The 15,324-nt window shown below is 31.3% G+C and overlaps 1 protein-coding gene across 1 annotated transcript; it reads right to left on the minus strand.

The window, feature by feature from the left end:
- Nucleotides 1-993: 993 nt before the first annotated feature.
- Nucleotides 994-10,830, minus strand: LOC107405975 (kinesin-like protein KIN-14J). Its single transcript, XM_060818432.1, has 22 exons — nt 10,432-10,830; nt 9,191-9,310; nt 8,939-9,096; nt 8,643-8,741; nt 8,069-8,267; nt 7,034-7,128; nt 6,530-6,613; nt 6,321-6,398; nt 6,141-6,233; nt 6,012-6,041; nt 5,111-5,452; nt 4,947-5,028; nt 4,709-4,804; nt 4,452-4,625; nt 4,225-4,331; nt 3,965-4,144; nt 3,593-3,756; nt 3,251-3,504; nt 2,992-3,155; nt 1,801-2,441; nt 1,464-1,576; nt 994-1,325 (listed from the first exon to the last, which is right to left on the minus strand). Exons 2-22 carry the CDS (start codon nt 9,300-9,302, stop codon nt 1,258-1,260), a joined length of 3,333 nt encoding a protein of 1,110 aa, XP_060674415.1. The 5' UTR covers nt 9,303-9,310; nt 10,432-10,830; the 3' UTR covers nt 994-1,257.
- Nucleotides 10,831-15,324: the final 4,494 nt, after the last annotated feature.

Below are 15,324 nucleotides of genomic sequence, written 5' to 3' on the forward strand. Positions count from 1 at the left end.
CTCTGCCTCTCGTGCTCTCCGTCTCTCGCTAAGCTTGAAGAAGTGCCAAATTTCAAGAAAAAGATTCCATTTATTTTATTTATAATACTATATATATATATATAAATGTTAAAACATATATGGCAGAAGAATCGATCGGTTTCGGTGACTAACAGCTATGGGATTCGAAGAACCGAAGTCAAGCGCTTTCTCTTTGTCGGTGGCAGTTATCGGACCGATCAGTCATCGGTCACCAAAAAATTTTAATTGGTGCAGGTCAATCGGTTGCATATAACATAAGGGAAGCTAGGTAGCCTAGCCCAATAGATCAAAACTAAACATAATACTAATAATATATTATCTAATTTTTATTTGGCTTAGCCCACCCTTGCCATTGAACAGCTTCGTCCCAGTTTATGTCTAGATCTAGAGTTGTTCAGAAAAAAGTAAGATGGATAAAGATACCTTCTTTTTTTATTATGGTAAGCAAAAATGTAGAAAAATGTTATCAAAAACCTAACATTTTCATCAAACTTATAAGCTGATGCAACCACAACTCGGTAGGTTCTGCATTCTTAGTGAACGACAAATTTGTAAGTTCTTTAAATGAGCATACTTCTTAAGCATGCAATAAGGAATTTCAAGAATTTCCATGAAAAATGAAGCTCAAAAGGAGGGAGCCAAACGTGAAATGTTGGAGAAATTTTAAGTAGAGCTATAAGGAATTGGAAAGAATGGCTTCTCAACAAATACTGTTCCATGAAACTGAAGCTCGAACGACGTTCTCTTTGCATATAAATAATACTTATGTTTGTTGTAATAAGGAAAAATAGTATCCAAGAGATGAAATTTTATATTATGTAGGTTTTTATTTGTCTTCGTTAGCGGCATCAGCCATATGGTCCTAAAGCATATAATAGTACTTTTCGAGAAGAAATAATTGCTTGGATCACTAAATAACTTTCCCCACGTTGCATCTAATCATGTAGTGGAAGGAATAGGTAACATGACATGTGTCAGAATCTTACAGCATCTATAACCAAACTGAGTACAAACAAACTCCAAAAAAAAAGGAAAAAAGAACCAAAAAAACTAAAAAAGAAGAAGAAATTGTTAACTATCATCCTTAAAATAGATATATTACAAGATAACCAACTGCCTATTGAAATATAGAGACAAATGGGGAGCATATAGTTAACACAAACTACAATGGATTCCTATCAAGAATGCACACACAGTATTTCTATGAATTCTATTGCCATCAAATTTTAGCCACTTTTAATGCCATCGTTTGGAATTCTTCATTGGTGAGGAAGAGCTGCTGCTAGGAACAGCTTTCCTAGGACCTGATGTCCATTAAAAAAAAAATTTTAAAAAAAAAAAGGGGAGGAGGAAACGGAATGAGAATATGGGGTAAAAAGTAAAATGAACTAGGACTACAAATATTAGTATTCAAATAAAGTGAAAGCAAAAACAATACGTACTTGGCAAAACCTTTGAGGAACTTTTGGCCAATGACAAACGAGAAGATTTTGTTTGCACAAGCTTTTGAGTGGGCTTCGGAAGTTTCGATGGTAAACTGTTCCTGGTTTCAAGTCTGATGAAATAAAACAAGACATTAGATCCATTTGAAACTTTTTGCAATAATTAGCAAAGCAAAGTGAGAGGAACAACTTCCAAGTCAAAGTATTTTTAGAGACATAAAAACAGTAGAGGGTGATCATTGAAATGAATACTACAGAAAAACAAATATGATAGAGAATGGACATTAGATTGAACTTTAGCAATGTCCCTCAGCAGGGCAAAATAGAAAACACTCACTTTTCTGTTTTCTCAGATTGTGTCTTTTCTGCCTGAGTGTTCCCCGCCTGAATTCTCTCAGCTTGAGGCTTTTTAACATGTAAATTTTCAGTTTCTATTACATTAGCTTGAGAGTTTTTAACTTCTACGTTACCAGCTTTAGTGTCTTCCACTGGTTTTGCAACGTCAGGGAAAAGAGTATACTCTACAACACTGGAAATGGAACCTTCAGTTTCTGTTCCCATGGAAAGACCGCCATCAGATATGTCGCTCAATCTTTCCTCTGAATCTGCATCTCCAAAGCCCAAGAGTTCAAAATCTTCGGTTAAATCCTTACTTGAATCTCCTGCAGGCTTCGACTGAGAGGGAATATCATTCTGATGTCTAAAGCCATTCATTGACTTCTGAGAACCAGCTTCAGAATGCTTATCACTATACTCTGAGCAGTTGTCAAAATCAGAAGCTATTTTATCAAATAGACGTAATCCTTTTCCTTCTGACACTTTATGGTTCTGTTTCGGAGTTGCAAGTGAACTTTTTCTTGGAGATGAAGACCCATATCTCAGTGGGCTCATTCCACGCCTCAAACCATTAGTATTGGCCTTCAGCAACTGTTCAATCTCCTCATCTTTCTTGGAAATTGTGTCCTTAAGGAACGTAACCTGAAAAAAGAATAGATAATTTGACATGAATTGCGGGTAGAGGGAAACCTTTAGACCATAACCAGGAGGAAAGAAGCAACAGAGATATTCATAGGAACAGTAAGGGGAAATGAACAAGCAAAATTCAACACCAAAATAATAGAAATGCAAAGACCAATTGTAATTGGAGTTTGAAATGCTACACATCCAATCAATAGCAAGGCTTACGAATTATTACAATACAAACGCAAATGCATCTACGATATGGCACATGATACCAGACGGTGACTCCTTTTATTGACTATCATATGCTTTACATTTTTCTATAGCTCCAATACACAGCATAAAAAGTCATATCTAGTAAATAATTAGATTCCTAAGATTCCCATAAGACAGCCAATTGGTCCATAGGAAATGCACTACAGCATCAAAATGACCTAATCAATTTCCAGTTAAATGTTTATGGATTTAGGAATTCCTACTTGGATTCATTTCAAGCTCAGGAATGAAAACATTTTGTAGGAAAATGGAACAGACGAGAGAGAGAGAGAAGTGGTGATTAGCTTCAAACCTGTTCCATCAGTTCTCTAACATCTCTTCCCTCTTTGTTGCTCCTCGCAGCACCTAATTCAACACCTGAAACTCTCTCTGCAAACTTCAAGGTGCTTATAGTTTCCCCATAGGATTCCACATCAGGATTAAGCTGTACCAACATAAGGGTTTTTGCTTGACCACCTACAATCATGAAAGTAAAGAATTCATCAATAGACATTTTGAAATATGGAACTAAGATTCATGTAATGTATCTAAACCACAATTTATAAGGTCACCTAAAGAGCTCTGAAGGACTTGAGTTAATTTGCTATTTCGATATGGTACATGAGCATTCTTTTGTGCTAAAGCAAAAATTACATCTCCTAGAGCTGATAGTGATTTGTTTATATGTTGTGCCTCCCGAAGCCTATCTCCAGTTGCTTCAGAGCGATCCACCCTTTCACTGCCAGCAAGATCTACCAAATGTAGACAGCCACGCAGAACAGTATCGGTCTTCAAGTCCATTCCACGAACATGAACAGTGAGAACACTGCATCAATTGGTTAAACAAAATGTGCTTAAGGAATAAATCCAATGTGCAATGTAGGTGTGCAAACAAACTTTCACAGAGAGTAAACCTATGGGATCTGCTGCTTCTTTCATTTAGGGCTGTTGCACCAACTGCCCTGTTCGTTAACCCAATGTTCATCAGCTGTAGAACGTCTGAAGTTGATTTTACAGGATGCATACTAGCATCAGGTACAGCTAACCCATTTGGTTGGGCAGTATTCCAAATCCCAAGTGTGTGCAAGTTAAAGGAAAATAAATTTATACTCAGTCAAGCAGAAACATTCAATATCCTTATAAAGCATTTAAGATAGAAAACTATCAAGCACTAAACAAATAAAGAAATATCTAGGCATGTAATCATTGCCAAAATTACTCCTGTAGTGAAAGGCAACGTGTGGATTTAAATCTCAACTGAATCAAGGACATAAAAACAAAGGATATCTTTTTTGAGTGCTTGCACTTGAGAGCAAATCACGAACTTGCTCATTGTATATCTCAACCATTTGAACACCAACTTCATAAGAAATAGAGCTCCTCCTGGCCTCAGAAATTTGAAAAAGATCATTCAATGCTCGATAGTTGACTCCCCAGTCCATTGTTGAGGATAAGCTTGGCCCACTCTGGCAATAAAAGAAAATAATACATGAAAGAGTGAAATATGAACATATTTAATCTGAGAAAATATAAATAACTTACACACCATTGTATAGGTCTTTCCTGAGCCAGTTTGACCATAAGCAAATATACAAACATTGTATCCATCAAGGACAGAACGAATTAATGGTTGAGTGTCTAAAAACACCTCCTCTGTTGACATTTTGACATATGATGTAACTGTTAGTAATCGTACTTATAAAGGCATATAGCAACAAGAACAAAAATATTAGTAAATTCAAACATCATTTAAATAAGATAGGAAATTAATACCTTGAGTGGCTGCAGGACTAAAAACTTTGTTGAATTTAAACAGTCTGCGGCTTCCTTGTTTAGAGGGATTTGCAATAACTAACTCACCATTTTCACCAATATATTCTATGGTGGTTTGCTTCCTACTTTGCCCTGGAAGGAATGGTCTTATCCGACAGTAAACTCTAATATTACCTACAGGAAAGTAAAGGAAAGTAACAAACATCATCAGCTAACAAGCAAAACTAGCCAACCAACTAAAAGAATACTATATATACCTTTTAAATCTTGAACCTCATTATACAATTTGCGATTCTCTATAAGAACTGCATGGTAATTTTCAGCAGCATCTGCAAGTCCTCTAAGCTTCGATCCTATTGGAAGTAAAACATTTTCATCATGAAGAAATTCTCTGCCAAAAACAAAAAAAAAAAAAAAAAAAAAGAAAGAAAGAAAAGAAAAGAATAAATGCAATAACTGGAAAAGCAAACTTTAGCTAGTAAATATTATTCTTACCCAAGTAATTAAATTCTTCAAAGTAACTTTTTTTGCTCTTCGAGATTTCAAGCTTTATGGACTCCAAGGAAGCCCTTAATTCCTAACAAAATAATAAACTATAAATTACAAGGTAACAGCATCGACAAACTATGAGGTTGAGGACCATGGCAATTCAGACAAACCTTCAGTGTTTCAAATTGTAAATTTACAAAGCTTTGATAAATGTGCTCTTTGTTTTTCCATCTCCGTGATTCAGATTCAGAAAATGCCTCTAGTTCTTTGACTTTTTTCCCTGAATCCATTAGAAGACACTGCAGTTCCTTTAACTGCTTTTCTAATTCAACTTTAACCTCCTTAGAGGTTTCCTCCAACTGCAGGTAATGATTTTCATGCAAGCTTTTTGTCATTTCTAGTTCTTGTTTTAGTGTAGAAATCTCCATATCACTAAAATACTTCTCTTTCTTTATTCTATCCGCATCCTGTTCTTCATGTTTTTTCTTCTCCTCTACTTCAAATTTCTCAATCTGCAAAGCCAAAAACATATAAAAACAAGGTAGGAGAGCAAGCAAGATAACTGGTACCTATCAGCTACATCACATATTATACAAAATTCAGTCCCGCTTCACACACAAATACAAGGATTTAGAGTCTTTATCAGACATTTTAAATATATTAATTTATCAGCATCTCACAGATTAAACGTGAAAAATACAAAGGAATTCTCAAGCAGACATGTTGCAGCTTAAGAAATCGAATTATTACTTAAACCATGTCCAATTTGTAGAATGTGAGCATAATCAAAGCATGCAAGATTCAGAATGTATATTTTACACAGTCTAAAAGCAACGTGAAAAATCATTTTAACTTGAGAAATGAAGCCATATATGCATAAATATTAGTTATTTTATCAGGCCAACTATGGTAAACAATAGTAGGTCATAATTACCAGAACATAAATCACACAGCAAAGCATGTTAAAAGGAATGAAACATAATCCAAAGATTTCTAAAATGAACAAGTTCATGAAATATAACATAAGATACATATGGTAATATCATTCAATATGTTATAAAGAATAAACACCTTCACACGCTGAAGCTGGTTCAAAACAACCTGCACAGAGAAAGATCAGTTTAAAATTTTATTAGGGAAGTCAAATATAAGTGCTTTTCTATAAAAAGATGAATACCTGAAAAATTATAACAAAAGTACCTCATTTTCTTCAGTAGTCCCCATTGCAAGGGTTTCAAGTACTCTTATTTTAGATTGATACTTCTCCTCACGAGCCCTATAGAGATTGTTTTGCTACAAGCATTCAACAATATAAACACAAAATTGATAAGCAGAGTAATGAAAAATGTTTTCTTTTGAAGGAAACACACGGTATCTTACATTTTTCAAGTTCTGTGCCTGATTTGAGATTCGCTGCTCAAATACTTGCATAAACTTTCTCAATAGATATGCAACACGCTGAGCAAAGAATTAAAAAAAGTTACGTGTTAGACATAAAATATAAATATGTACAGAAGGGAAAACAAAGAATATTTTAACCAATTTTTCATGCATGCTTTAGCAACATCAACATGCATGCATCCTCATACATTGGAAACATCCCCGTTCTTTCTTTCAATGCTATCATCTAGGATCCTATACACCATTAGGAAAAGCGATTGAGTTGAAGCATTCTGCATAAAAAAATTTCAAAACAAAAATGAGAATTGCATCAAAAAGTTTGTACATGCAAAAGAAAAACTTTATCACAAGTCTATCAATACCAGAATAATTGCAGGATTGGATGCCTTGTCCGAAAATAATTTTGTTTGTGAAACGGTTAAAAAGAAAAATCTATTCAAGTATAAATAAAATGCTACTATAACAACTCCTTGTAGCAGTAAATAATTTTTTGATATGTTTTACAAAATTTATTAATATTTACGTATCATTATTTCCTAATGAATATAGATATATAACATTTGAAATCAGGCAATTATTTGTCATTTAGAACATTAATGGCAATGTTGCCAAAACTATAAACAAATGAGACATTTAATTGATAACTTTTCATAAACTTTAAAAGGAGGAAAAAGAAAAGTTTGCGAGCTTACATCAAAACTGTTTGATTTTGTCAATTCCAAAATCTTATCTTCGGATAGATTGGCAGCTTGCTTCAGTTGCAACACCTCATGGGCAGATAACGGCTCTTAAAACAAGAATGAAGAAACATAAGAAATTGAATAAAGTAAGCAATACAGAAAATCACATGCTAAATTAGCGTAACAAACTCAAAAAGACTAAACAGAAATCAGATACTAACTACAATATAAGGGCATATTGAATAAATCAGGGATATAATCTAGTAAGCTATTTTCACAAGGTTAAAAAATAAAAAAAATAAAAATAAAAAATAGCCATTGGGCACTTGTCACAATCACATGATCTCAGACACGTATTTTTTAATTCAATTCAATATACAAGCCCAATTCCATATATAAAATTGAATTCTCAACACTTTAGTTGCTCCAGCCCTCCAAGGGCTGTGTCAATGGAATCTCTGGAGAAGTCAAAATTGAATAACTACCAAAACATACAGCACAATCATAGCAGCCCTAGTATAAGCCAACATTTCTAACCCTAATAATTAAGTGTCCAACTAAGAATCCAGCCGTTGAAAGTAGATTAGTTTATAAAATAATTAAATAAAAAACTGCTGAACAATTACATAACTAGAGGACTTAAAATTTGATTAGGTCTTAAAAATAAAAATAAAAAGTACAAAATATCACAAGTGCTCATTATCAGGAAGTAATGAATCAAGCTAAAGCATCAGTTCTGAGGCAAGCTGGCTGACAAGCCAATCTCAAGCAATGCCCTATATATTTTATCAGCCAAGAAGGAAGTGAGACAAAAGGATGCTAGTTTATTCCTACTAAATGTCAAGTCAAAAATTATATGATGCTTGGATTGAAATATGTACAGCACTCAGCAAGTGATTGCTGCAAATCATGAAAACACAGATGCTTTGCATATCTAAAAATTTCACTTGGATTGCTAGATAATTGTTACTGTGCATTCAGCTAGCAAATTGCGGACTAATTTGACTAAGATCTTACCCAAATAACTCAAGAAAACAGTGATCATACCTGATATAACAGGACAATGCCCAGGAAGTTGTCCACAGGTTGACACATCCCCTTGGGAAAAATCAATATCCTCCAGAGATCCTGTCTCTGAAAAATCCCATCTCTTTCTTGTATGATTTTCATTGTTCTCTCCCCCAGCAGCATAATCAAAAGATGCCTTTAGTGTACTAAGGCAATGAAAAACTGGCACCATTGATCCCTGCAAACAATCTTATACCACTAATTAATTTCAGAGAAGCTAAAAAGTAGATAAGAGAGCAAGCACTTAACTGTCGAACAGTTTTACATCGAATACAGGTGCATTTATTTTCAGTTTGCTAAATATAAAACAAAGATTCTCAAGGTTCTATTCCAATTTGGAATATACACCAAAAAGTATTGCCCATAATTCAGATCTTACCAGTAGACCTCACCTAATAGCCTACGGCAAAGTAGATCATGATGTACTTGGTTTCAACCAACCTAACTAATGGAATTGCTTAAACTGATGCGAAACCACAAGCAAATACCCATGATTGAGTTACTATAAAACAAATAAATTGAGCGAGAGAAGGAAATGTGGATCTTTACATACCTGCTGTAAGTCTGCCAGTTCGAAGCTAGGCAGACCTAATTCATCAACAGCTACAAGAAACCTTTTTACGTTTGTGAAATCAGGATCAGAACTGCTTTCCTAAAGTGGGAAAAAGAAATTTAAAAATAAAAAAAAATGACTTAGAGAGCCAAGATAGAATTCCATGTTTGTGCAATTAAAAAGCACCAAAAAAGAAAAAGATAAAGACAGAACATATAACGGAAATCATAGAGTATAGCACAAGTTAGTGACAAAAGAGGCCATAAGTAGACAGACAGAATAAACTGCAAACCTACCATCTCAATGCAACCAGGACAGAGTTGATTTAAAACAGTGCACAAAACAGTGCCATCAATCAAGCAAGCCCTCATTTCCTCCACTGAAGCTCCCAGTGGTAACCTCAAATGAGGAACCATACAATTTAACCACTCCACCAGCGATGATTTCTGGTTACCTAAACAAAAATCAGAGTTCATAGGCATATCGTCAAGAAAGAAGCATTTGGAATTAAACCAAGCTACAGGCACATGGCTTCAGGTATTAAGTACCTCGAAACATGGCAACATAATTTTGTTCTCCTCCAGCTTCCTCATTAACGGTTCCATTTGAACTTTCAAGTCCCCACTGTTCATCTGTCAGTGACTCTAATGTGATATTCATGGCTAAACCTACAAGAATTAATAGCATCCATAATCAATATAGACACAGAGCTATAACGAAACAAAGACAATGCACATTAGCAAAAGGAAGAAACAATTCCATATAAAAGGATAAGGTGTTGGCACAATAGCAAGAATGCAAGTGTCCAGAAGCCACAATTCTTAAATGGCTGTGCGAGTCTTCAACTTGGGATATTATAAGATCACCAATAGCATTGCGCTGATTCAAAGAACAGTGTTCATCATAACTTCATCTCATCAAGGGGGGTATGCCCATATACCATTGTAACAAGATATAGCCAATCCAAGTGTCCTGAAGCCATAATTCTTCAATGGCTGTGTGAGTCTTCGACATGGGATATTATAAGATCTCCAATGGCATTGCATTGATTCAACGAATAGTGTTCATAACTTCATTTCATCATGGGGGGTATGCCCATATAATATTCTATCAAGATAACCAATTTCACATACTTGAATAGGAAATTTGTTGTTTCTTGTTCTCAACGACAATAAGGAAGGACTTAAAAGGAGGTGATGATAAGCTAAGTGCTACTCTGGAATTGATGCTCATAATCCATATTAACTTAGTAAAATTATCTTAGGTAAGCCGCTAAACCCCTCCTATGAAGCTTCCTGAGGTTTAAGAAGATTAACCAAAAAAAAAAAAAAGGTAAAAAAGAAAACGAGGTACAAGAAAAGGCAAATTAAAGCTCTTAGATCCTTTTCGTGTCCTGCACTTTTATAACTCCACACTAAACTGTATTTTTAAAATTTTTCGCTTACATTTCGAACTTGATTTTTTTCAGCAAAGAAAAACAAACACAAAACAACTGTAAAACCCAGTTTCTCACCAACCAAACGTCCACACAATTTTCAAAATAACTCAAAAAAAAATTTAAAAAAGGCAAAAAACATAATGCTCATAATTCGAACCCCTCAACACAAATCCACCAAGCTGCATTGTCAGTTCTTGGACACAATTCTAAAAATACACAACGAAAAACTACCAGATCCGCCCCCAAAAACCCTTTAGCTTCTCCATGGAAAAAAAAAAAAAAATTACACAGAAATGCAAAAATGTAAAAACCCAAAAATTAAAAAAAAATTAAAAAAAAGGACTTACGAACCTGATGTGACATGCGAATCGCGAAACTCCTCAGCGATGAAAATATCGCACTTGGAGGCTCGAGATCGAAAAAAGGGGGAATTTGAAATTTCCTGGGAAATATATTTGGAAATGCTGGAGAGAAAACAACAGCAACAACAATAATAATAATAATAAACCCCCCAAGTTTTCTCAGCACCGATCCGTCAATAAAAAGTGAACAATTAAAAATAATAATAATAACAACAACAATAATATTAAACAACAGAGCGAAAAAGCAATGTATTTTTCCTATTTTTAGTGGCCAAAATAAAATTCAGGTCCGAGATTTTAGAGAGAGAGAGAGAGATTGAGAAGGACGGCCTTCTTGTCTCTCTGTGCCTTTTTTTTGTTTGTAGTTCGAGAAACACGAAACTTTGGGAAGTGGGATTCGAAATTTAAAAAATAAATAAATAAATAATCAAAAAAAAGTTTTTTTTTTTTTCTCGTTTTTAAGCAATGGGATTGGTGGGGATTAATTATATTGATTTTGTTAATTTAATTAAAGTTTAATTATTATTATTATTTATTTATTATTTATTTATTGAAAATTAATAAATGAAGGTTTTTTTTTTTTTTTTTTTTGATTGGGTTCGTATCCGTGGAATCCACGATTTTGGGAGATAAGGGTTTTTCCCGCCCTGTAATATTTGTGTTTTTTGGGCTTTGTTCAGGATTTTGAATTAACAACCAGCCCTCCTCCTGCCGCGTGGAGACAAATTGATGAATAAAATTTTGATTTTTTTTTTTTAATATTCTTTATTAAATTAAAATAACAACTCTAAAGCGAGTGGTTTTGGTACGTGTACGCGACCTCCTGTTACAGCGCGTCGTGTATTATTCCTTTTTGGGTTTTTTTTTTTTTTTCCTCTTCTTTTCTTTCTTTCTTAACGGGATTTAAAACCAGACTGTTAGTTGGGATGCAGTTGGACTAGTGATATATATTATGATTTTTTGGTGTATTTGGACAACAAACAGAAAAAATACACTTTAATTGGTTAAACAGATATTTAATAAAATATATATATGGATTTATTTAGTTAAATATTCGAGAAATAATTTTTTATTATTATTATTTTTTTGGGGGGGGGGGGGGGGGCTATTGGTTAGTTAATGAATAATCACATTTTTTATATTTTTTAAACAATCGTGAAGCGTTATTAAACTTTGTATATTTTTCATGTCTATGTTATTTTGTATTTCATAATATAAAATATTAATATAATTACTCAAACTATTATATTTGCCCCAAAAAAATAAATTTCAAATATTCAAAATACACTTTCAAAAGTTATATTTTACTCACAATGGATTTCTTCTTTTTAAAAATATAAATTTCTTTTTAGTAATTGCATATATACATATCATTTCAACTGAAAATAATAACTTTGCTAATATAATTATAGCCACATCTTGCTTGCACCAAACAAAACATCTTTTATTTGAAACAATTATTTTTCATTTCAATTATTAAATTTTTAATCATTTATAACCCACCAAAAAAAAAAATACCACTTAGAAAATGAAATATAATAATCAAAATTTTCAAAATGAATTATCAGGGGAATTTTGGTTGGCATATTAAATTTTAATAAATGGCTACTCAAATGTTGAATTATAGAACACGATATGCCATTTTGATAATTTTTGGTGAGTGGGATACTCTGTTATATTGGAACAGATATTATGTCAAAATCTGAAATTGGCATCTTCAATAAATATTGCGTAGAAGATACTATTTTACATATAGACACATTGTTTTAATGGAAAGGTATTTGATTATCTATAAATTAAGATTAATTAATAAAACTTTATATAATAGCATGAATAATTTAGTAGTTCAACTTCAACTACAAAATCACATTTGGGCTCTTGACATCGATCAACAAAAAAAACAAAAAATAATAATAATATTTGGTCTGCTGGCCATTTCCAATAGAGACACTGTCGTTTTGTTCCTTTCTTGGGACATGAAAACATCAAAAAGCATAATAACTAAGAGATTTTTTAAGGTAAAGAGTATATTTTCTATAATAAAAAATATTTTTTAAAATAATTAATAAAATTTAAAAATGCTCTGTAATATATTTTCTATTTAAATTTTTTATTTTTATTTTTTTATAAATATTTATTGTTTTATTTATAGTATATATTTTTTATATGAATTATCTATTTTTTTAAATATTATAATAGTAACATAGGAAATTATATTGTATTCAATTAAATAAATATAATATTAAAATAAATAATGGTTTTGGTTTTTTACATTTGAAAAGCTAAACTAACTTTTTATATAAAAAAAATTAAAATAAAAAATTTATTAGAATTTTTTTTTTAAATGTTATCTCTTTAAAATAAAAAAAAATATCATATTTAAAAAATTCATTAAGAATGCTCTAAATCATAACTACGTAAGAAAATAACTATAGAATAAAATACATTTTATCCTTGAATGTTAATGTGTTTAATATTTTATCATTTAATTATTAAAAATGATTATATTTTCATCTGATTTAGCATTTTTGTGTCGCTTTAGTCTAATTTATAAAGAGATATTAAAAGCCTAATAAAAATTTATACGTAAAGTTCACATGACCATTTTTTAAGGGCATTTAATGGAGTTGAAAGAAATTCATAAATCCATTTCTTACAAGCTTAATAGGTCGGGGAATAGAGCATAGGAGTTCTTTGAGCTTCCTTCTCTTATGAATGTTTTTATGTTTTTCTTTTTAAAAATTGTATGAAATTTATTTTTGATTAAATCCACAGCCACCTAAAAGGTTTGAATTATTAATTTCTTTTTTCTATATTACCCTAATGCTCAGAGGAAAACAAAATAGAAACTTGATCCGTTTCATTAGGAGTTGGAAACCTAACGGTTCAAATAGTTGTTTGTCTTTTTTAGAAGCTTGAATACTTTTTGATTTTTGGAGGCTCCTGATTTGGTCAATGGAATGTGTTGTTTAATTTTTAATTTTCTTGCATGTTTCCTTAACTGTAATTTTTTGGGTGTGCTGAATTTAAGGAAAACAAAAAAACTATAAGAAATTAAGGAAATAGTTTTAAAAAATTCCTAGGTAACAATATGTACTAAATTTTGTCATTAATTGTATACATGAATTTTGCTAATGTCTTGAGCAAGTATATATGACTATTGACTAATGTTGACTAATGTCTTAAGCAAACATGTATATGTGTATATATATATATATATATATATAATTTTTAATAAAATATTATTGCCAATTTAATTTTTAAGACCATTTCGTTTGTCTGTAGTATTTTTATGAAAACTTTTATCTTAAGTATTTGCATATTGCTTTAATATATATATATATATATATATATATGTCCATATTGTAATAAATATTTTATTTTCTTAATAACTTTTTATTATTTGATTTTTTTCTCCTTAAATCGGCTTTTGTTACTTGATTAAAAATAAGATTTTTTTTTTTAGTTTATTTATTTATTTCCTAAATGGTAACTTGTTTTTTTTGCTTGATATATATTGAATATCTGTCTTATATCATTTCCCAATAATGCTTTTTTCTTATTTATTTTGGTTATAATGTTATCTTTTCCATATTTTACTTATTTACTTTGTTATGCAGATCTTATTTAAATTAATACTCAACTTCTTTCACATCCAATTTTTGTTATGCTCATGAATTTATTTATTATTTTTACTGCTATCAATTTTTTTTATTTTATTTTGAAGGCTAGTAAAGATGTTGCCCCAAAAGGAAATTTTGGTGGATTTTTCATTATATATACAGTATCTTAAAAAGAGGGTCTTACAGAAAAGAAAGAAAAAAAAAAAATCTTCGGTGTAATGGCCGTGAGCGGTGGTACGGTTTGGTAGTGTTAGGCCATCAATATCGCTTACCTTAAGTACTAATTATAGTTATTGGTCTAGCAGGCTTAGTCTATTCCATATATATTTGGTTGTTTATTCATCAAGAAATTAATTTAGTTGGGCATTAAAGCAAGGAACACCAATTAGCTAGAAAATAACAATCATATCTGAGGAATTGATGATGACTTTTCCTAAACATTAAAGGTATGAATCATATTAAATAATGACGTGGATTTATAAAAGTCGAATATTATATCCACAAGGAAGGATCGTAATAATCACAATTTAACTTTATTTATGTACAAAAATAATATTCTAATTACTAAATTTTAATCTAATTCTAAACTCAGATAGTAGGATACAAAAGTTAAAAAAAAAAAAAAAAAAACACAATGTAATGAAAATGGTAATATTATAATTTAAAGCTTTAAAGTATTGATCTCTCTCCTATTTTTTTAATAATTGAACTTAGTTTGGATAATTACAATTGAATTTTGTTAGAAAATTTTAAATTATATTAATTAATTTTTCAAAATTGAATAGAATTATAAAAGGTATCTATCCATAAATTATAAGCTATACAGTTTCACAAAGATTACCACTTTTTATGAGAAGAATTCAATTTTAAAATTATACATTTGTAATATTTAAAGAATATTAAGTGTTATGTATGTGCAGAAGTTCAAATCAAGTCTGGTTGACTGATTTTGGTTATTTAGAATGCTCTTATTATCATGAAATCATTATATCTTGAGAGATGATTGTTATAAAACCGTCAACATTTAAGTACGGCAAGTTCATCTTAAGGATATAGAATTCAACTTTAATCTTTATATAATATTAGTTTTTTTTTTTTATAAACTCTACTCGTTTATATGGTAATTATTTTTATATTTTATATGTTATTTGAATAAAATTTAATCATATTCTGGCAACGCAAGCACTAGCATCCCCTTTTACTAATTACCCAATCCTAATTAAACTTCCCAGCTCTAATTAGAACAAGGATTTTGTAAT

This window comes from Ziziphus jujuba, chromosome 6 (assembly GCF_031755915.1).
Source record: "Ziziphus jujuba cultivar Dongzao chromosome 6, ASM3175591v1".
Taxonomy (NCBI): domain Eukaryota; kingdom Viridiplantae; phylum Streptophyta; class Magnoliopsida; order Rosales; family Rhamnaceae; genus Ziziphus; species Ziziphus jujuba.

Excerpts from the sequence above, each read along its gene's own strand:
- LOC107405975 (XM_060818432.1), bottom strand. The coding sequence starts at position 9,302 with ATGAATATCACATTAGAGTCACTGACAGATGAACAGTGGGGACTTGAA. Across the intron at positions 4,805-4,946 it reads TGAAGAATTTAATTACTTGG|GATCGAAGCTTAGAGGACTT; the intron begins GTAAGAATAATA and ends TACTTCCAATAG. Across the intron at positions 3,156-3,250 it reads AGTCCTTCAGAGCTCTTTAG|GTGGTCAAGCAAAAACCCTT; the intron begins GTGACCTTATAA and ends TCATGATTGTAG.